Here is a 22,751-nt window from a genome sequence, read left to right on the forward strand (position 1 = left end):
GCAAACTTGATGATGGTGTTGGAGCTGGACCTGGCCACACAGTTATGTGTGTATAGGGAGTACAGTAGGGGGCTGAGGACGCATTCATGTGTTCAAGGTGAGGGAGCTGGACATGTGCCTCCCCACCCTTACCACCTGGGTCCGGGCTGAGAGGAAGTCCAGGATCCAGGCACACAGCGGAGTATTCAGTCCAAGCTCTTTCAGCTTGACAGCCAGTCTGGTGGGGACTATGGTATTGAAAGCTGAACTATAATCGATGAACAGCAATCTCACATAGGCCCCTTCCGGCCATCCAGGTGCGTGAGCGTGGTGTGCAGTACCTGGGAGGCCGCGTCATCCGTGGATCTGTTCTGCTGGTACGCGAACTGCAACGGGTCCAAGGTGCGGGGGAGGGACGCGCAGATATAATCCTTAATCAGCCTCTCGAAACACTTCATGACCACCGAGGTGAGGGCCACCGGACGGTAGTCATTCAGGCAGGCAGGAGAGGCGATCTTCGGCACAGGAACGACGGTGGACCTCTTGAAGCAGGACGGGACCACTGATTCAGCCAGGGAGATGTTGAATACTGTAGTGAACACCGGGGCTAGCTGGTTAGCACAGGTCTTCAGTACAAGCCCAGATATGCCATCTGGGCCCGCAGCTTTCCTGGTGTTCACCCGCATCAGAGCCCTCCTGACGTCAGGCTCGGACACAGAGTGCGCACTCATCCCCAGTGTTGTAACTCCAATTAGCTGGCGAGCTAGCAGTGCTGTTGCCAGACTCAAACCGCGCATAAAAGGAGTTCAGTTTGTTGGCTAGGGAGGCGTCCACACTCGTGGCTGGGGAGGAGCTGCTCTTGTAGTTTGTTATAGTCCGCAGCACCTGCCACAAGCGTCTGGTGTCCTGTTGCTCCATCTGTAGCTCCACAGTCTCTCTGTACGTCCGTTTAACGTCCTTCCCGCCCTCCGTAGATTGTATGACGCCGCTTTGTAATTGTCTATATTTCCTGATACAAGACCGTTGTAAGCGGCCGTGCTAGCATTCGGAGCGCAGCGGATGGATTTATCGACCCACAGCTTCTGGTTTGGGAATATCCGAACTTTCACCGTGGGAACGATGCTGTCCGCTAACGTAGCCACGAAGCTCACCGCTACGGCCGCAAACTCGCTGACGTCACTTGAACTTGATTGGAACATGTCCCAGTCTACGTCAGTCAGAGCGTCCTGAAGTGCAGCCTCTGATTGGTCCGTCCACCCCTTCACTTTCCTCGTCACCACCAATTCTTGTGCGATCAGAGGCCTGTAACCGAGAACCAGGGAAATCGTGGCATGATCTGATTTCCCAAAAGCAGGGAGCGAGACGGTCTTGTATCCGTTCTTGTATGTGTGCAGCAGTGGTCCAAAGTTCTATCTCCCCTGGTGGCACACGTGATGTGCTGGTGGAAATTAAGCAGAACGTTTTTAAGGTTCGCCTTGTTAAAGTCCCCAGTCACCAACACAGCCGCGTCGGAATGTTTGTTTTGAAATCCGCACAACACATCATACAGGTCCGACAGTGCTGTGTCGGTGTCCGCTTGCGGTGGGATATAAACAGCTGTAATGATGACTGTGCTGAATTCCCGGGGGAGATAAAATGGACGGCATAAGATTGTCAGCTGTTCTAGGTTCGGCGAGCAGGAGCGGGAGTGGTCTTGGTGTTATTGGGGGGGCACCAGTGGTTGTTTACCATGAGGCAGACGCCTCCACCTTTGGATTTCCTCGACTCCCCCGATCTGTCTCCACGGAACACGGAGAAGGACTTGGCTGGACGAATGGCTTCATCCAGCACCAGCGGGTTCAGCCATGTCTCCGTCAGGCAGCGCACGCAACAGTTCCTCGTGTCCCGTTTGAATTTAATCCTCGTTTGAAGTTCACCCATCTTGTTCTCCAGAGACTGAACGTTGGCAAGAAGGATGCTAGAGATATTGTGAGTGGTGGTCATGCAAAATTGCAGAGGCATTGCCAATTTCCATCACCTCTATCAATCCCCCTAAAATCCATGGAGGGGTGTGTTTGTGGGGGGGTTCAAGGTTAAAATAAGTGGTTGAGCCTTAAACAATGAGATGATTTAGGGAGGCCTTATGACCCCACATAGGGATGTAACAAGCCCATCTCTGGCTGTTACAGGCACTCTTAAATTCAAGCGAAAGGTGGACTTTGTTTGCCCCGTGGACTCCTTGCTCGCCACCGGCAAACAGTGCCTCATCTCCAACACCAACTCCAACCCCCCACCCCCCTTCCTGTGGTGATGTGATGTCAAACACAACGAGACCCGGTGCCCGCGAGGTGGAGCTCGCAGCTTGTGTGTTCTCATAATTTGAAAAACTGCAACTTAATAAAAGAGGATATATTTTACAATATGTCCACCACATTTGTCCATTTGAGAGTACGGCATAGAGTACCGGCAGCTTGTGAGAACGGCCGGTACGCAAGAAAAAAGTTCCGGTATGCCAAAAAGGAAGACATTACATGTGCCGGTATTGTGTATACCGGTGAGTACCGGCCCACTTCAAGCACTAGACAGTTTGTCTCCTCCACAGACCACTGGTTAGATTTTACGTCCATGGTGAAGCGGTCACAAAAATGGCATTCACAAAGTTTTAGTCGTCTACCCACACACATACAGTGGGGCAAAAAAGTATTTAGTCAGCCACCAATTCTGCAAGTTCTCCCACTTAAAAAGATGAGAGAGGCCTGTTATTTTCATCATAGGTATACCTCAACTATGAGAGACAAAATGAGAAAAGAAAATCCAGAAAATCACATTGTCTGATTTTTAAAGAATTTATTTGCAAATGATGGTGGAAAATAAGTATTTGGTCAATAACAAAAGTTCATCTCAATACTTTGTTATATACCCTTTGTTTGCAATGACAGAGGTCAAACATTTTCTGTAAGTCTTCACAAGGTTTTCACACACTGTTGCTGGTATTTTGGCCCATTCCTCCATGCAGATCTTCTCTAGAGCAGTGATGTTTTGGGGCTGTCGCTGGGCAACACGGACTTTCAACTCCCTCCAAAGGTTTTCTATGGAGTTGAGATCTGGAGACTGGCTAGGCCACTCCAGGACCTTGAAATGCTTCTTACGAAGCCACTCCTTCGTTTGCCCGGGCGGTGTGTTTGGGATCATTGTCATGCTGAAAGACCCAGCCACGTTTCATCTTCAATGCCCTGGCTGATGGAAGGAGGTTTTCACTCAAAATCTCACGATACACGGCCCCATTCATTCTTTCCTTTACACGGATCAGTCGTCCTGGTCCCTTTGCAGAAAAACAGCCCCAAAGCATGCTGTTTCCACCCCCATGCTTCACAGTAGGTATGGTGTTCTTTGGATGCAACTCAGCTTTCTTTCTCCTCCAAAAACGACAAGTTGAGTTTTTACCAAAAAGTTCTATTTTGGTTTCATCTGACCATATGACATTCTCCCAATCCTCTTCTGGACCATCCAAATGCTCTCTAGCAAACTTCAGACGGGCCTGGACATGTACTGGCTTAAGCAGGGGGACACGTCTGGCACTGCAGGATTTGAGTCCCTGGTGGCGTGGTGTGTTACTGATGGTAGCCTTTGTTACTTTGGTCCCAGCTCTCTGCAGGTCATTCACTAGGTCCCCTTGTGTGGTTCTGGGATGTTTGCTCACCATTCTTGTGATCATTTTGACCCCACGGAGTGAGATCTTGCATGGAGCCCCAGATCGAGGGAGATTATCAGTGGTCTTGTATGTCTTCCATTTTCTAATAATTGCTCCCACAGTTGATTTCTTCACAGCAAGCTGCTTACTTATTGCAGATTCCGTCTTCCCAGCCTGGTGCAGGTCTACAATTTTGTTTATGGTGTCCTTTGACAGCTCTTTGGTCTTGGCCATAGTGGAGTTTGGAGTGTGACTGTTTGAGGTTGTGGACAGGTGTCTTTTATACTGATAACAAGTTCAAACAGATGTCATCTTTTTAAGTGGGAGAACTTGCACAATTGGTGGCTGACTAAATACTTTTTTGCCCCACTGTATACGATACAATATATCGGACAATATATCACTGAGTGTTGGGCTGACAGGCCGGTAGGAAAATTTTGACATATCGTCCAACCCTAATATCCGTATACGTGTGGACACTGGACAGGGCCTAGAGCAGGGGTGGCCAACCAGTCAGAGACTAAGAGCCACTTTTTTTACTGTATTACTGCAAAGAGCCACATCATACACATGGGCACACATGAACATCACCCCATCCCTTCCTCACACACACACACACACACACACACACACACACACACACACACACACACACACACACACACACACACACACACACACACACACACACACACACACACACACACACACACACACACACACACACACCTCTGCTCAGTCAGATTTATTGTAAATGTCACACACCAACATGATAATGACAGAAATATTTTCAACAATTAACATTGTGTGCACTGTCTCACACACAAACTCTCAGTTCAACCAAGTCCACAAACAAAAATCTAACATTGTGTGCACTGTCTCACACACACAAACTCTCAGTTCAAAAAGTACTGGTGTTTATTTATTCATAGAGGGGGGAATTGGACTTCGAGTTTAATGATAAGGATGTATTTTTTTCATGTTGGGTCAATTTATTCAATAGTGTCCCTTAAACCCTAACCTTTAAGAATCAGTTTTGGCTCTTGCCTACCATACACGATCCGATGCTTTGGCCATCCACATATACCTGGGACTAGGTGTTCCGGAGCCCTGGCCACATTTTTGAAAATGTGTGGTTACAAGGATCGAACCCCTCTATCGGATCTCGAGTTCAAAGCCGCTACCATTAAGCCAGGACTCCTAAATGAAAGTACTGCTTTTCCGCGGTATACCTCTCAGTTCAACCAAGTCCACAAACAAAAATATAATATTTAACAATAGTGTTTTTCTCTTATTATGCATGTTGCTTAGTGGGACTTCTGGCATTCCTTGTCTTGAACAATCCTCTTCAAATCTGGCTTGTATTCCAGTGTTGCCACTCGAAGCAATTCTTTCACATGGGTGTCAGTCAGAACAGATCAATGCTTTGATTTCACGTGTTTTAGGGTAGAAAACACAGACTCGCAGACGTATGTTGACCCAAACATTGACAGTATCTTAAGCGCAGCCCGTTTGACATTGGGGTATTTTTCCATTGGCACACTTTTCCAGAACTCAATGGTCCCTTCCCTTAAAGCAGCTTTCAGTCGGTCCTCCTCACAAAAATCGATCATCTCCAACTCAGCCGTAGCCTCATCTGTGACGAGCGAGGCTTTCAAACAGTCCGTATCCGCATTAAATGGGTCGACGAGGAATGTAATCTGTGGCCTTTTCAGTTGTAGATCACGGAACCGGGTCACAAAACTTTCGTGCAGGTTTTCAACCAGTGTTGCATATGTCTCTTTTCTTTTTCAGGGCGGCGCTGGTGACTTGCCCGCTGGCTTTTAGCAGAGTGGGAAAATGCGTTAAATCTCCCTTTTGAATATGCGTTTTGAACAGCTTCAGTTTGTTGACAAACGCAAACACACTTTGCACCAAGTCAGGCAGCATTTTTAACTTACTCTGCAGGGTCAGGTTCAGTCTGTCCAAGTGACACAGCAAGTCGACCAAAAAGGCCAGATCCATAATCCACTCGAGGTCCGAGAGCTGGGGATAGTCCTTGTCCTTCTCTTCCATGAACAGTTTCACGGCATCCAAAAGCTCAAAGAAGCGAGAGAGTACCTTGCCTTTTGACAGCCACCTCACAGTGCAGTGCAGCGGCAGGTCACCTGGAAGCCCTTGGTCCAGCTCAGCGATAAGATTCCTGAATTGCCTGTGGTTAAGCGCATGTGTGCGGATGTAGTTGACGATTTCCATCACGGGCTTCATGACGTTGTCTAAATTCAATGATTTAGACACGAGTTGCTCCCTGTGGATGATGCAGTGGAAATTCCAAAACTCGGGAAATGTTTGGTCAGCTTTGCACAGCCCCACAAGCCCGTTCACAGATCCGATCATGGCTGGCGCTCCATCCGTGGCTATTGCAGTTAGTTTCTGTATGGGCAGATTTGCTTTCGTAAATGCAGCCATCATTGTTTCTTTCACATCGATGCCACGGGTTCTGTCTTTTAATGGCACAATATCAAGGAGTTCTTCTTTGATCACACAATCGTTTGACACAGACCGTACAAATATTGCCAACTGAGGCTTGTCTTGTATGTCACAACTCTCATCCAATGCGACACTAAAATACTCACATGCTTGAAGGTCAGAGTGCAACTGTGATTCAATAGCCGTGTTAATGTCTGATATTCTGCGTTCAACAGTGTGGCGGGACAGTTGGATGTCTGATACACTTCGTTTTAGTTTGTGGTCTTCAGGAGACAAGATTTCAACAGCGTCACTGAGGCATTTTTTAACGAAGTCCCCTTCATTGTATGGCTTTTTAGCCTGTGCAATGTTCCAAGCCAGTTGATATGATGCAAGCGTTACAGTCTCTGAGTGCTTCGTAAATTTTTGGAAAAACTGTATCTGCTTTTCTGCCTGACTTTTCAAAGTGACCAACTTGTGCTTGCGAAGTTCAGTCCCTTTTGGAAATTCCTGGTCGATGTTAGCATGGAGTGAGCTGAAGTGGCGCTGAAGATTTGAAGTTTTGAAATGCGCTAATGACGCCTGACATATAAAGCAGAATGGCTTGCCATTACGTTCAACAAAAAAATATAAACTCTCCCACTCTGTCAAAAAAGTCCTGTGTTCATCTTCATATTTTCGTTTTGCTGTGCTTTTTCTCCCTGCCATTATGAGAGCGAAATTGACACTTTGTTTACTACTGAAATGATCTCACGGTCCGCTCGCGACCGTAGAAATCAGTGTTGCCAGATTGGCCCAATCTGGCAACACTGGCTGCAGCTCGCGTGTCGCTCGCGAGTCGCGACACACACACACACACACGCACACACGCACACACGCACACACACACACACACACACACACCCCTCCAGCCTTCACAGTTCTCCATCTGGGATGTCGGATACGCAACGCAATTCACCGGCCGATCCATCTTATATGTTGACTACTAACCATGTCAATAGTGTTGAAAATAAACTTCCAAAGCTTTTCGAATCTTATTTGGTGTTTTATTAGTCCTAATGCCGCGTTAGACGCGTTCCAGTCGACTGGAACGCGTCTATACGTTGACTTTGTATGGAGGCGCGCCGCCCCGCAGTTTTGGTGTAAAGGCGGCATTAGGACTAATAAAACAGGCGTTAATGGGACATGACTCCTGCTGCTGTCCGCTTTGAGTAAATGAGGAAGTGATCCGCGGTGGAAAACGAGTGATACATCATAGCGATTTTATAATCATAATAGGGAATGAATGGCTGCGCTTTTTTTTTCTGCGTTTTTGACGCTTGTCATGTGAAAGCCCCTTAAGAGCCGCATGAAACCAGCCAAAGAGCCGCATGAGGCTCGCGAGCCGCGGGTTGGCCAGGCCTGGCCTAGAGCTATGGAGTTTCCTCTTGCACATTCAAGAATTAGATCAACATATTCCCGAGGCCATGCATCAGCAGAGTATAAGATAGTTATTTTGCAGAGGATAAGTATCAATAATAGTTTAGTATCTGATATCAATGTCTCTGACCATTACTGTGTGTTCATTGATGTTTTGTTAACTACAACTAAAGTCAAAACAGAATGAATCACTTGTATGTATGTATGTATGTTTGTATGTATACAATGTATCTGATTCACAATGTACATTTGGACCGTGTCCAGTGTGCAGTGTAGACGTCGTGTAGGCGTTTACATTTATGTACTTTCTTACCTGGTAGATGACTGTGGATCTGGATCCCCATTACTTTGTCGGATTAATGAAAAGTACGAAAAAAAAGTAGTGGAAAAAAACTTGTGACCACGTTGACTCGAGTCCACTCGAATGTGCGACTGAGTGATGCGTTCAAGATCAAGCAAGCAGTCGGAGAAAGAAGACGTACAATGCTAATCACTCAAAGAAATACGCAATGTTTTTCGTATATCGTGCAAACGAAACGTATTGAAAATGTAATTCACGAAAAAAGGCACCACTAAAATTACTTAAATTCGACTACTCTCGTAAATCTCTGTAAATATGTAAACCCATGTAACACGTCCTAATTGCGCACCCACAAGACACAACGTCATCTTCTGTCAGAGTTTCTACATGTACTAACACACAATAAGGTAAATTATAACAATGACAAAGTTTTGTTTAAGGTAAAAAATAAACGGTTGTTGAAAGAAACGTCAAGTAAAGTATTTCCTACAGCTAAACGGAGCAAACATAAATGAAAGGGCAGAAGGTGTTATGTATTGACAAGTTCTTCCATTATAATTCTAATGCAAAATTAATGTTAAAGTCCCATAAATGTTGTCTGCATTACAATATAGACAAGAAATCTATTAAACTAAATTTTCAAATTGTAGATTCTTAACAGAAAAAAATACAATGAAGTACTAATTAAAACAAAAAAAGTATTATGTTTATGAAATAGCATGAATTTATTATTATTGTTATGTAAAGAAATTAAAGTTTGTTTTTGTTATTTTTCCAGATGAAAAATAGCCAATGCGTTGGCGTATTTGATAATACATAAGAGGTGTAAGGAATGTGATAATGAGTAGAATAATGGTCTTTCCAAAATTTAAGAATATCCAAAAACCACAAACAATAATGAATCAATGAGCATTGATAATATTGGAAATGCAGATTTAAGTTCAGAAGATGAAAATATTGATGAAACATTAACTGATAAAGAACAACATATTATGTTTATAGACACGTTTCCTACCAGTTGATATTGTACAGGAATTAGACCAGCACTTTGATGACAATTTGTCTGTAGCACCAGCAGAAGGGAACATTACCAACCAATGAAACAAAATGTTTCCCATTTCTTTTCCCAAACAACAATGGGAACATTTCTCCTGCAGCCGGGGGTTGTCCGCGGCGCTGTGGAGTTCGGGGGCCTCGGGGCCCCTTGCGCTGCTTGGAGGCGCCGCAACACAATACCGACCTTCTACACCAGTGCCAATGGGGATAAGTCATATACACTCACCGGTGGACATCTCACACACACACACACACACACACACACACACACACACACACACACACACACACACACACACACACACACACACACACACACACACACACACACACACACACACACACACACACACACACCTGCTTGGAGTGCACCCCAGCAACCGGGGGTGCTTTCCTCTCCTCCCTCATTTACTGCCATAACTTTGACGGGAAGAGGCCACGGGACCAGTTCTAGTTCCAGTTTTCCTGGACCTAATTCAGTTTTTCAATACATGTTGTCATCCAATGTTCATGTTTTTGTGTAAATGTTGTTTGTTTCTATGTTTATTTGTCTCACCATGGTGATTCTCCCCCTCTTGTAGTGATCAGTTGTTTATAGACCCAAACATGATAAATAGTTCTCCAAAGAGGGGGGTTGGTGGTGGCACTCCATAACCAAAACTGTGCTCTTGTCATTCTACAGGGCATCCACAGGACAGAGTTATTGCAGCAGTTCTTGATGATTTAAGAATTAATAAAGAGTTGCATTGCAGGTGGAGAACTTGAACTCCTCTTGCAGACTAACTCTGTCCTGGATGCAAATGGCAAACAAATACTCTGTGTCTTACGACCAGCATGCTGACAGCACGTTAAAAAAGAATTTAAAAAAAAATACAACAACAAAAAAAGACCCCAAAAAACACCAAAAAAAACACCAAAAAACAATGGGAACGCTTCATACGTGTTGTCGTCCAAGTTTGATTCACAACGATCTACATTTGTATCAAGAAATATTGATACAACTTTACAAACTCACAAAAAATTTAAGAATTTTTGCGTTATATTGAGAACACAGTGACTATGTGACATCATGAACCAAAGCCATATAAATCCACGGTTCTTCTCTAGAGTGGTCGTAGAAATCCAAAAATTTTAACTCGTGTTACATTGCACAGACTCCGGAGAACTGTAATATGTATCTAACATGGCTAACCTGGACCCAGTGTATTGCTGCCTGCAGCTATATTTATTCAAATTTTTGTTAAAAATAAATAAATAAAATTTGATCGTTGCTATTTTAGAGATTTTTTATGAAGAAACCCCTTGTCCTTGTAACTTTTCATATCCTTTTCACATGTTCACAAATTAATTTATGTTTATATGAACCGTACGTATCTGTCATGATAACTTTTATGACCCGCCTCTTTTATTTGATTGGCTAAGCGGCCATAATGTGACATTGACGAGTGCGGCTGCTGTCTTGAGTTGCACAGGAGAGGAAAGTGGTGGTGTCTCACACAGAAGAATACAGAGGATTTCCAGCGGTGCCCTCCAAACGATACGACAAACGATGTGTGGCAGTTCGGAGCACCGGAGGGTGGATATTTCAATAAGCAGCTCGGCATGGCACCGAAATGAGGCACTGAAATCTGCGCTATAGGATTCGGTGCCATAGTGGTACCAGGTGCCCAACCCAAGGGGCTATTCACGGATGGGGCCATTGTCAGAGAGAGAGAGGGAGAGCGAGAGAATCAATATACTGCACTACAACAAAATATGATTTTACCCACTTTAAAGAGTAAAAAAAAATTATTTGAAAATCAATATGTGGCGGTCAATGTTTATATTTTGATAAAAAAATAAAAAAAATACATTAACAACAACAAAAAAAAAAATGCAAACAAGGCGGGGGCTCAACTCAAGCCCCGCGGGCTGATTGAAAAAAAATCACATTATGTGGCCCCAGCTTAAGTCTAAGTCCTAATTTTGGCCCCATTAACACCCGGCTGAGATCCAATCACAACGTGAGCCAAACCACCTCCTGATGTGGTCTGGCAGATCTGAAAGCATTCCAATTGCGTTCTGCGTGCATTTTTCACCTTGCATTAACATGCATATTTCCCACAGATCACATTTATGCCAGGGGTAAATGGAGTGAACAGTTCTGGTTTTGACTTCAGAGCTAACCCAAGACATAGAATAATACAAATGTTGTTGGATTGCCAACCTCTTGGTTCATTCATCAGACTCACACAGAAGACAGACTTGTCACACCCCCACATGTGGCCATTTAATGCATTACCGTTGCTCTGCTCTAATAAGTCCTACTAAGTCATTTTTTATTAACTGTCCCGGACAACATGTGGGGTGCATGGAGTTTGGATGGTTGGGATGGGGTGTCCAATGTTAATTCAGGTTAAGAGAGGCCTGCGGCAATTAAATATTGATAAGGGTTAGAATTCCATGATGGAAGGAATCATTTATGGACCAAGGAGTGTGTGTGTGTGTGTGTGTGTGTGTGTGTGTGTGTGTGTGTGTGTGTGTGTGTGTCATTCCTCCCATCATTGTCGCTCCTGGGTGCGACATGAGGAATCCTGAATCTCTAACCCTCAGTGGGAAGTTGGTACTCGAGTACCGTACGATAGACATGGAAGGGAAGCCGTGTGACAATTTCAGCAGCGTTAAATAAGCCAACTCCACTCTACATTTAGGGCAACACAGCTTTTAATTAAGGAAAGAAATAAGAATGTCCTTGAATGTTGCATACCGCGTGACAGATAAAGAGAAACACATAGACAGGGAGAAAGACATAGTAGAAAAACATGGTGGATAAATGGAGAGAAAGAGAGATGCTGAGGAAGAGGAAGAAGCTAGCTGCGCAGAGAAAGAGAAAGGCTATACGGCACCTGCTGCAAAATGAGAAACAAAGGAAAAAAGAAATTCAAGAAAGAAATAAACACACAAAGAAATCCATTGATCAATCAATGAGGCACAATGAAACAGAGAAATGACAGCAGAGTAGTAGATATTGATTTAAAGAGTCATCTCTCGCTGCGGGGGAGGTGGAAGCACTGAGGGGAGGTGGAAAGAGAGAGAGAGAGAGAGAGAGAGAGAGAGAGAGAGAGAGAGAGAGAGAGAGAGAGATGGCAGCAAGGAACATTGAATAGAGTGAGACTATTGTACTTATGAGGGACTTGAGCACACTTAAGGGAAAGTCATAACATAATAGATGGCGGGCATTGGATTCTACCGGTGTTTGGTTACAATGACCGTGAGTTAAAAAAACAGGACGAGTGTGTTATGTTTTTTATCAACCCATCTTCTCTCTTGCGCTCACACACACACAGACTCAAAACACACACACACACACACACACGCATAGAAGAGATGAGAGTTAGGTCATATACCACCAGTGAGTTAGTGCACAGGCTGTGGAAGTGTCAGCATTCAGTGTGAATGCCTTGGTTTTCAGGCCTTTTCGGGATTAAGATGATGGAGAAGGTGAACGCTAGCATTCAGTGTGTGTGTTTAAGATAGTAGCACACTGCATTACTTAATGTCCAAAAGATAGGCTTTAAGTTGAGCTTTTAACGCATCTTAAGGGATTAGCGGCAATGTAAAAGGACACAAATAAGAGGAGTTAGGGTGAGGGTCCTTGTGCTTTCAGAGTTTGAGCATGGATTTCAACATTAGGCATCGTATCCCCTATCTTGTGTAAACTACAGGGTAGTTCACGCATGTTTTTTACATGCGTGAATGCTTCGAACAAGCAATATACAATTCTTGTATGTTATAGGTTATACAGCAAAACGTAACTGTGTCTACATGAAATGAATGTGCCAAATATGCTTTAGAGTAGGTAGAAATGCATTGTTGAAAAATTTCCCATCGTTAAACAAAGGCAAAGGAAGCAAAAGCAGACTTCTGAGACTCACCCACCCAAAGTTAGACACCAAAAAAAAACAACAACAAAAAACAAGCACAGATACATAAGTATACTTAATAGTATATTTTAAGTTAGAAAACTGTTCCCACTCACCATCAGCAGGGGCTGCTGGGAGCTCACTATCCACGTTGTAGACTTTGAGACCCGCCAGGTGCTTGGCAGCACGGGTCTTGGAGGCAGTGAGCAGTGCTGGGTTGTGAATCGAGAAGTCTCGGTAGTAGTTCTTCAAGATGGCGAGCGCAGCCCGCTGGATACTGGGGAGAGAGCGGGTGGGAAATTGTGGGATTTAGTGGAAGCGAACAAGCGATAGGAGCAATTGCCAAAATGGTTTTTACTTTTTTTTTTTTTTAACAAAAGATGGAAGGAAATCTCCAGCTCCAAATACTGTAGAAAGCTGGTAACATAAAGTAATGGATTTATCTGGTATGGATTTGAGGGCAGCATAAAAAACTGTGAACATTTTGCATTTGATATACAAAATATAAAATAGAAAGAATGTAAAAATGCATAACTTCACATGTGAAACATCTTAAAAAAAAAAAAAAAAAAAAAAAAAAAGGAAAACTAATATCCTATCGCCTAACTTGAACAACAGTCAGAAGCTTGCGACGCTGGCTATAACTGTAACTGCGTGGTTGTGGTTGTTACGTCACGTGCACGTGTTTTCTAAGATGTTTCTCACGATAGAACTCCACCGGATGAGTTGATGCAGCATACCGGACGACGCCGCACAAGTGCACGCTTCCTATTAAATCCATGTTAATCCACTGCTGCGGCTCTTCTGGCCATGTAAGTCGCATAGGGTCCGTGCTGCGCGGCATTTCTCTATTTTTGCGACCCATTTCCATAGAAACACAAAATAAAATTACATACAAATGTTTTTTTCTAAAGAGTGCAATTAGAATGTGTTTTAGATGAGTCTACATTGTACAAGAGACTTAGAGCTACCGTCAGATTTGCTTATTGATCAAGACACGTTTTAAACACAAAGAACAAACATGCTGTGTCTGTGTGTATTACTGTGGGGGGAGCAGGGAGAGGAGACGGTGTTAAAGTTTATTGTTATAATGTGCAAGTTCATCTGACTGGACGGGAGGTGTCCAGGATAGTGTGGAAGGAGAGGAGTGTCTGAATATAGTCTGTAATAAATAGGGCCACGGCCATCCCAGGTTGTTAATTTCTGTCTGGACACCTCAACCCCAGGATAGTTGTAGCCTCACGGCAGGCAATAAAACAGGCTTCGGCTCCATGGAGGTTACGTCTCCTCCTCTCTCTGCGACAACATCGACGTGGTACACTTCACCGCGTAACCGTGGGAGCCGGTGTCAAACCACGCTGCGCGCCGCACCCTTACGCTACGCCAACGCGTCTGGTGGACGTCTACCTTGAGGTGAATATAATAAGGGTGCATCATTACATTTCACCCTCCCTGCAGGCAAAGAGGATTGACTGCAGAGGAAGAACAAAAAAACTTTACACCTGTCAACGTCCACCCCATGGGACTTATATGGGAAATACTATATATAATGAGGGAACAGAATCTCTGCAACAAAAAAAATAAAAAAACACAGATACCTGAACACTAGATTTACCAGATAGATTTACCACTGGTTATCCTTAATCAACCCCCTACAGCAAAACATAAACCACTGCTTAAACACCACAAACAATCAAAGAACAGGACACTACCTGCATACAAGAGCCAACTCATTGAGCAAAAATGTGTTTTTATAACTGACAACACAGCAAAGTTGTGTTGTATAAGGCTATGGAGATCTCATGGGGCTGTGGAGATCTCACGGGAGCATGCTCTGATCTCGCAAGAACACAGAAGCGAGTACAGATCGAACATGGCGGCGCCCTGCTGAACGGACTAAAACACAGACAATCTGCTCCAACTCAGACAAATAACAATGTGAATTGCAAAATAATGTGTGTGTATATATATATATATATATATATATATATATATATATATATATATATATATATATATATATATATATATATATATACACACACACACACACACACACACACACACACACACACACACAAAGAAAAAAAACAACAGTGCGTGAAACCAAAGTGGAGGACCTCAAGGATTATATTGATTATTATTATAAAGAGTATGTGATGGAAGAGGACCAGGACAGGAACAATACAGCGAAAAGAAAGAAGGCAGACTCAGCAACCAACACAGACAATCTGCTCCAACTCAGACAAATAACAAAGCGAATTGCAAAATAAATGTATATATTCAGTATATATATATATATATATATATATATATATATATACACAAACACACACACACACACACACACACACACACACACACACACACACACACACACACACACACACACACACACACACACACACACACACACACACACACACATATATATACACAAAGAAAAAAAACAACACTGCGTGAAACCAAAGTGGAGGACCTCAAGGATTATATTGATTATTATTATACAGAGTATGTGATGGAAGAGGACCAGGACAGGAACAATACAGTGAAAAGAAAGAAGGCAGACTCAGCAACCAACACAGACAATCTAATCTCCAACGCTGAAGAGGTTGGTGTCTTGGATGATATTAACAAGAAGATGGACATGCTTGGCCATTTCTCCGAGACATTTCCGAGATAAAAGCCAGCCTTGATTCCCTGCAAAAAGACAACGCGGATCTAAAAACCTCCATGAAGCCTTTCACAACAGAGTTGGAGATTTGAAAGCAAGAAAAGAAAATAATGAAAGAGACAGCACAACTACAACACCCTGGTTATTCTGATAATTATGTATGTATTCCGGTAATTTTGGTTATTATATATGCGAGATGTATAAATCAGCATCCTATCTATGTCAGGATTTAAAATATTGCTCACTCTCATCATCTCACCTCCCTCCCTCCCTACTTCTCTCATCACTCTCACTCTATTCAATATCTCACCATATGCATGTCTAACTCTGCAATGTTCTATGTTTATCTTTGTCTATTTGTTTGTGTAGATATATATCCATTCAAACTTCCTGCAATACTAAGACAGTAAAAAGGAACATATAGGAGGAAAACTCAGACTTATCTATGGGAAAGCAGGGGCACTGTAGTATAGCTATTTTCTTGGATGCACTGTGCCATCACCACCTAACTAACCTCAATGACACTCATTAAGTTTGTTAGTTGGAATGTGAGAGGCGATGGCTCACTAGCAAAATGTAGCAAAATCCTAAATCACCTCACCAGGATGAACCCCAGCTTCTGTCTACTGCAAGAAACTCACCTCACTGCATCCGAGCACCTCAAACTCAAAGATAAATTGGTTAATCAGATGTTTTCTACATCATACAACTACTAGCTAATATTTATGGCCCCAATGAGGACGCCCCAAATTTCTTTCACAATATATTTTCAAAATGCTTATAATTCTGACTCAGTTATCATATTAGGAGGAGACCTCAACACAGTACCGGATCCAAATTTAGACCATTCACAAACCAGAAATAATCACAAGCTCTGGCGTTCGTCTGACACTATAAAACAATATATGAGTGATCTTGCTCTTGGTGATTGTTTGCGATCAAATAATCCACATAATAGAGAATACACATATTATTCACCACCTCACCAAAGCTTCTCTAGAATCGACACGTTTTCTTGACAAGTAACTCTGTAATGTCCAAAATCACTAATCCTGAAATCCACCCTATTGTAATCTCTGACCACGCGGTGATTTGTTTCAACCCCATAAATGAAACCAACCAAAACCCTTCGGGCAGGTGGCGGGTTTAATGCCTCACTTTTGACAGATAAAGAATTTAACCACTGCTTTTCCAGAGGATGGACTTCCTTCATTGAACCTGATGACTCTCCAGAAAAATCACCATCCTTACTCTGGAAAACAGCTAAGGCAGTTCTGAGAGGTAGTATTATTTCCTTCTCCCCTCACAAGAAAAAGAAACGACAAGAATGGCAAAATAAACTCGAACAACGATTAAAAGACTTGCACTCATGCACTTGCACTTGCATGCACTGACATGCAGACAATTACATCTGAACTTGATAATACCATCCATCAAAAGACAATTCCTCATGCAACGAACAAGAGCAAATTATTTTTAATTCAATGACAAATCCAGTAAATTTCTTGCCAATCAATTGAAACGCAATAGAGAAAAAACACAACACCAACAAAGATCCACAGGGTAGGATAACATACATCACAAGACATCAATAACATATTCAGAGACTTTCAGAATAGGCTATATCACACATATAAGAATCAAATGTATCAAACATTAATTCAAGAAAGCTCTCTTCTCTATGCCCAACAATAAATCACATGGATCAGATGGCTAACCAGTGGAATTCTATAAACACTTCTGGCCACTTATATCCCCATTATTCATCAGAATGGTTAGAGATATTAATTCAACCTCCGCCATGCCTCGCACATGAATACTGCTCTCATTTCGGTTTTGCTCAAACCCAATAAGGACCCAACCCTCACCTCCAGTTATGGACCCATAAGCCTAATTAATTGCGATCTAAAGATTATTGGTAAAACACTAACCAACAGAATTGAAAAAGTAATTCCATTCATAATTCACCCAGACCAAACAGGCTTTGTCAAGGGCAGACACTCATTCAGCAATTTGCGCCGTTTATTCAGTCTGATCAGCATATCTCAAAGGAACAACTTAAATACTGTTATTGACTCTTTAGATGCCAAAAAAGCATTTGACAGAGTTAATTGGACATCTATTTTCAACCCTCAACAAATTTGGCATACAAACAGGAAACTGTTCACAAAATCAGTTCAAGATTCAAGAGAGGTTTATTAGTCACATACGTTTATACATACAGTGGGGCAAAAAAGTATTTAGTCAGCCACCAATTGTGCAAGTTCTCCCACTTAAAAAGATGAGAGAGGCCTGTAGTTTTCATCATAGGTACACTTCGACTATGAGAGACAGAATGGGGGGAAAGAATCCAGGAAATCACATTGTAGGATTTTTAATGAATTAATTGCTAAATTCCTCGGTAAAATAAGTATTTGGTCACCTACAAACAAGCAAGATTTCTGGATTTCACAGACCTGTAACTTTTTCTTTAAGAGGCTCCTCTGTCCTCCACTCGTTACCTGTATTAATGGCACCTGTTTGAACTCGTTATCAGTATAAAAGACACCTGTCCACAACCTCAAACTGTCACACTCCAAACTCCACTATGGCCAAGACCAAAGAGCTGTCAAAGGTGTTTCTGTCACCAGAAACAAAATTGTAGATCTGCACCAGGCTGGGAAGACTGAGTCTGCAATAGGTAAGCAGCTTGTTGTGAAGAAATCAACTGTGGGAGCAATTAATAGAAAATGGAAGACATACAAGACCACTGATAATCTCCCTCGATCTGGGGCTCCACGCAAGATCTCACCCCGTGGGGTCAAAATGATCGAACGGTGAGCAAACATCCCATAACCACACGGGGGGACCTAGTGAATGACCTGCAGAGAGCTGGGACCAAAGTAACAAAGGCTACCATCAGTAACACACTACGCCGCCAGGGACTCAAATCCTGCAGTGCCAGACGTGTCCCCCTGCTTAAGCCAGTACATGTCCAGGCCCGTCTGAAGTTTGCTAGAGAGCACTTGGATGATCCAGAAGAGGATTGGGAGAATGTCATATGGTCAGATCAAACCAAAATATAACTTTTTGGTAAAAACTCAACTTGTCGTGTTTGGAGGAGAAAGAACGCTGAGTTGCATCCAAAGAACACCATACCTACTGTGAAGCATGGGGCTGGAAACATCATGCTTTGGGGCTGTTTTTCTGCAAAGGGACCAGGATGACTGATCCGTGTAAAGGAAAAGAATGAATGGGGCCATGTATCGTGAGATTTTGAGTGAAAACCTCATTCCATCAGCAAGGGCATTGAAGATGAAACGTGGCTGGGTCTTTCAGCATGACAATGATCCCAAACACACCACCCGGGCAACGAAGGAGTGGCTTCGTAAGAAGCATTTCAAGGTCCTGGAGTGGCCTAGCCAGTCTCCAGATCTCAACCCCATAGAAAATCTTTGGAGGGAGTTGAAAGTCCGTGTTGCCCAGCGACAGCCCCAAAACATCACTGCTCTAGAGGAGATCTGCATGGAGGAATGGGCCAAAATACCAGCAACAGTGTGGGAAAACCTTGTGAAGACTTACAGAAAACGTTTGACCTCTGTCATTGCAAACAAAGGGTATATAACAAAGTATTGAGATGAACTTTTGTTATTGACCAAATACTTATTTTCCACCATAATTTGCAAATAAATTCTTTAAAAATCAGACAATGTGATTTTCTAGATTTTTTTTTCTCATTTTGTCTCTCATAGTTGAGGTATACCTATGATGAAAATAACAGGCCTCTCTCATCTTTTTAAGTGGGAGAACTTGCACAATTGGTGGCTGACTAAATACTTTTTTGCCCCACTGTATATGCAGTGAAATGTCTTTGCAACGCACCCAGTGATTAGTCACAATGAGTTCTAAACCGGACATAATAGCTAACCTAATTTCTACCTGCCTAACTAACTGAATCTAACTGATTCCTAAAACCTAATGCAGTTAGTGAATAGAATAATATAAAAAAAAAAGTACAATAAATTAAAATAAGACTCAAAGCGTTAATACAGAGTGGGGGTAGAAAATATAAGTTAAGGGAATAGAGTTGCAGATATGAGAGGCTATTTGTATAAACATATGTGCAGTAAAGTGGCATGTAAATAAAGTGTGTGGAAAAAAGATATACAGTACAGTATACAACAGTACGACAAAGCAATACAGTAACACCGAACAGAGCAGCAATACAGATTAGTATGAAGAATGACAGTGATGCTGAATCTGATATTACTCCGTACTTGGAGAACATTTCAAACAGCGGATTTCAAACTTAATGTGGCAATGAAACAGAATATTTTCAAGAACCACAGGAGACTGACGATACGTCCGTTGTTGTGATAACGGAAGAAGTTGATGACGTGACATGTATATGTACATGTATATTCTTACTGTTAAATAAAATCTTTTTTAAAAAACAAAATAAGTTGTGTGTTGTTGAGCTGTTTGTGCTTGCCCCATTCAGCAGTATGTTAATTAGCCATGAGGCTTTGTTTGTCCGCCAACCCCACTTGCATTCTGGGAGATGGCTGAATGAACCTGGTGTGGGTAAAATTTTGGAGGTGATTATCTCAAACAAGGTTTGCCACACCCTTGTCATGAAAAAGTCATAGCTTGATCTGCACAAGTGACACCTTGTTTGGAAGCTCTGATTCTCCACTTTCAAATGATGCAAAAAAATATAAATAATAATAAAAAACTCGAAAGGCGCCAAATGACCCTAAAGTATGCGGTGGGGCACAATACACACACACCTCACTTAACGGCAGAGTTCTGTTCCTATGACCAGGACGTTGACAAATTGGTCGATAAGCGAGGACCCGTATTATTTCACGGTAAGAGGGCATGGCAATTGCAGTGAATACTGACATACTGCAGGAACGAGACTGAGCGGTGATGCGCTACGAGATGCTTGACACTGAGACGCCGTGCACGCAGCAGTGTCGTACACAGCGTGGGTCACATATCTCTCCAGACTACATACATCACACCTGGCAGGGGAATGCCACATATTACATACAGCCCACCAGCTTATAGACTGCGCACACACACACACAGTGCAAATTCATTGAAAACAAACCTTTGTCTCGGAAGACTGCGTGCCAAAAGTCATAACCAGTACATACACTACACCGTGGCTGTTGTGTGGCAACTTGAGCTGGGGTGTGTTTGTCACTGTAACCACAAGTAAAACAAAAAGGTTGTAAGACGCAGGCTAGGGCTAAGTGGAGAGGAGAGCAGAGCTGCATAAAGGCTGCGTGCTACTGTTTTGAGCTTTCGCCAGGACGTGCTGTACAATGCTAAGCTGGTTTAGCAAAAGAACAACCCCATCTCTTTACCCTGTAGCTACAGCCGGTAACGTCGGGCACGTTATCTAATTTGACAGTTTTATCGTTGTGGCAAACAGGATTCCTTGAAAGAGTCTCTAGCTAGCTTAGCTAGCTACTCATCCACCTAGTACTCTGGCTAGCTAACTTAGCGGGTGAACGGGTGTACAAGACGCAGAAATCATTTCAACGTTAGCTTGTGCTTGTGAAAAAAAAAATGTTACTTACTCATCAGCTAAGTATCAGCTGGGTCAATTCTCTATTCAAAATGCTGTCTTTCTTCCTCAGCATCAGGACATGATGATTTATCGAATCATCCAGGAGAGTGGGACTCCGCTCCGGCTCCTAGTGTGCCCGGGGAGAGCCCCGCGCAGAGCCTGGACAGCGTCTCGCTATCAGGGAGCGCACAGACCTCGGGGAGCCACCACTCTCGGAATGTAAATGTAAATAAGGAGACCAAGGCCGTTGCATTTGCTGGGCGAAGGCGCCATAGCTAGAAAGCAAACTAGTGTAAGCTGTAGTAACTCGCGATTCAGCGGGAGAACCACTACTGCTAATGCGCTCTACTCACACAGTATAGTGTAAGGGGAGGGGTTCAGTTCAGTACTACGTCGTTCATCTTCCTACAACGTTCAGTGTTTGATGTTTTCAGCAATTACTTTCTAACATGTTTAATGTGTTTAGAAACAAATCTCAGAAATGACTTTACAGGGACTTAAAATGAAGGTGAAAAAAATACTATGAATAATTAAATTAAAGTAACACTATGTACCTTTGTTTACCTTAAAATAACAGCTTCAAAATCATTTTGATGGTACAATGACTTGTAATATGGAAAATGGCATCTCTTTCATGGTTACACATTCTATGAGATAAAATGTTGGCCCTTTCACAAGGAGTTCCACATCAGTGGTGAAGGAGTACACCAGGCAGAAGTCAGAGAGAAGATACTTTAAAACAACTCCAAGATTTTCCGATGGCCATATTTTTGTCATTTTCATAAACACATTTCATTATTTTAATTAAGTATAATTTTAAGATCTGTGTTTTTCAGAATTCTTCAGCGTATTAGGTTTGGGGGGAAAAAAGAAAGGTCTTTCATATATATTTCCTGCTTTCGTCCTATTTTCATTGTGTTCCTGGGTTGCATTCAGTTTCATATCATTGGTAAATTAAAACAGAGTGTCTGCGGAATTTCCTTTTTTTAACCTTGTTGCTGTCAGCATGCTTGGCATACAGAGTATTTGTATGACATTGCATCTAGGACAGAGTAAATCTGCAAGTTGCGTTCAACCTCTCAACCTTCAATGCCACTCTTTATTCATTCTTTAATCATCAAGACCTGGTAGCAATAACTCTGTCCTGTGGATGACAAGAACACAGCTTTTTCTTTACACAACACTGCCACCAATCCCCTTCTTTCTTTATGATTTGGTCTACAAACAACTAATCATTACTTCTCCAAGAGGGGGAGAATCACCGCAGGTGATACAAATAAACATAGAAATAAACATGGAAATGTCAAAACTGAGTAAATTAAGTGCATGAAAAATGACAGCAATTCAGCATGTGGCCTCTTCCTGTGATAGGTATGTCAGTAAACGAGGGAGAAAGGGAGAAGGATGTAATAAGGATGATGATTGGGAGTGTGTTGGAAGCAGGTGCTTGTGGTGTGTGTGTGTGCCTGTGATGAGTCTGCCTGTGTGTGTGTGTGTGTGTGTGTGTGTGTGTGTGTGTGTGTGTGTGTGTGTGTGTGTGTGTGTGTGTGTGTGTGTCCACCAGAGGGTGCACAGGACTTGTCCCAATTAATTCTTGTGTATGAGGTCGGAATTATATTGTAGCGCCTCCAAGCAGCGGAAAAGGCCCTGCAGCCACCCGAGTCCCGCAGCTGTATACACACGACCGCAGGAAAGCCCCGAGCACCATGCTCTGCAGCCACAGAAATCCCCCCAACCCCAAG

General features: G+C 42.9%; 1 protein-coding gene across 1 annotated transcript in view; it reads right to left on the reverse strand.

The window, feature by feature from the left end:
* The window catches only part of LOC307247881 (vang-like protein 1), a 129,278-nt gene that overhangs the window by 14,146 nt on the left and 92,381 nt on the right, over positions 1–22,751 (reverse strand). Inside the window, exon 6 of the mRNA XM_080024018.1 lies at positions 12,892–13,052. Within this exon, the coding sequence (XP_079880144.1) occupies positions 12,892–13,052 (161 nt within the window). The remainder of the gene's footprint in view (positions 1–12,891; positions 13,053–22,751) is intronic.

Source organism: Zeus faber (genome assembly GCF_960531495.2).
Source record: "Zeus faber genome assembly, chromosome: 2".
NCBI classification, from domain to species: domain Eukaryota; kingdom Metazoa; phylum Chordata; class Actinopteri; order Zeiformes; family Zeidae; genus Zeus; species Zeus faber.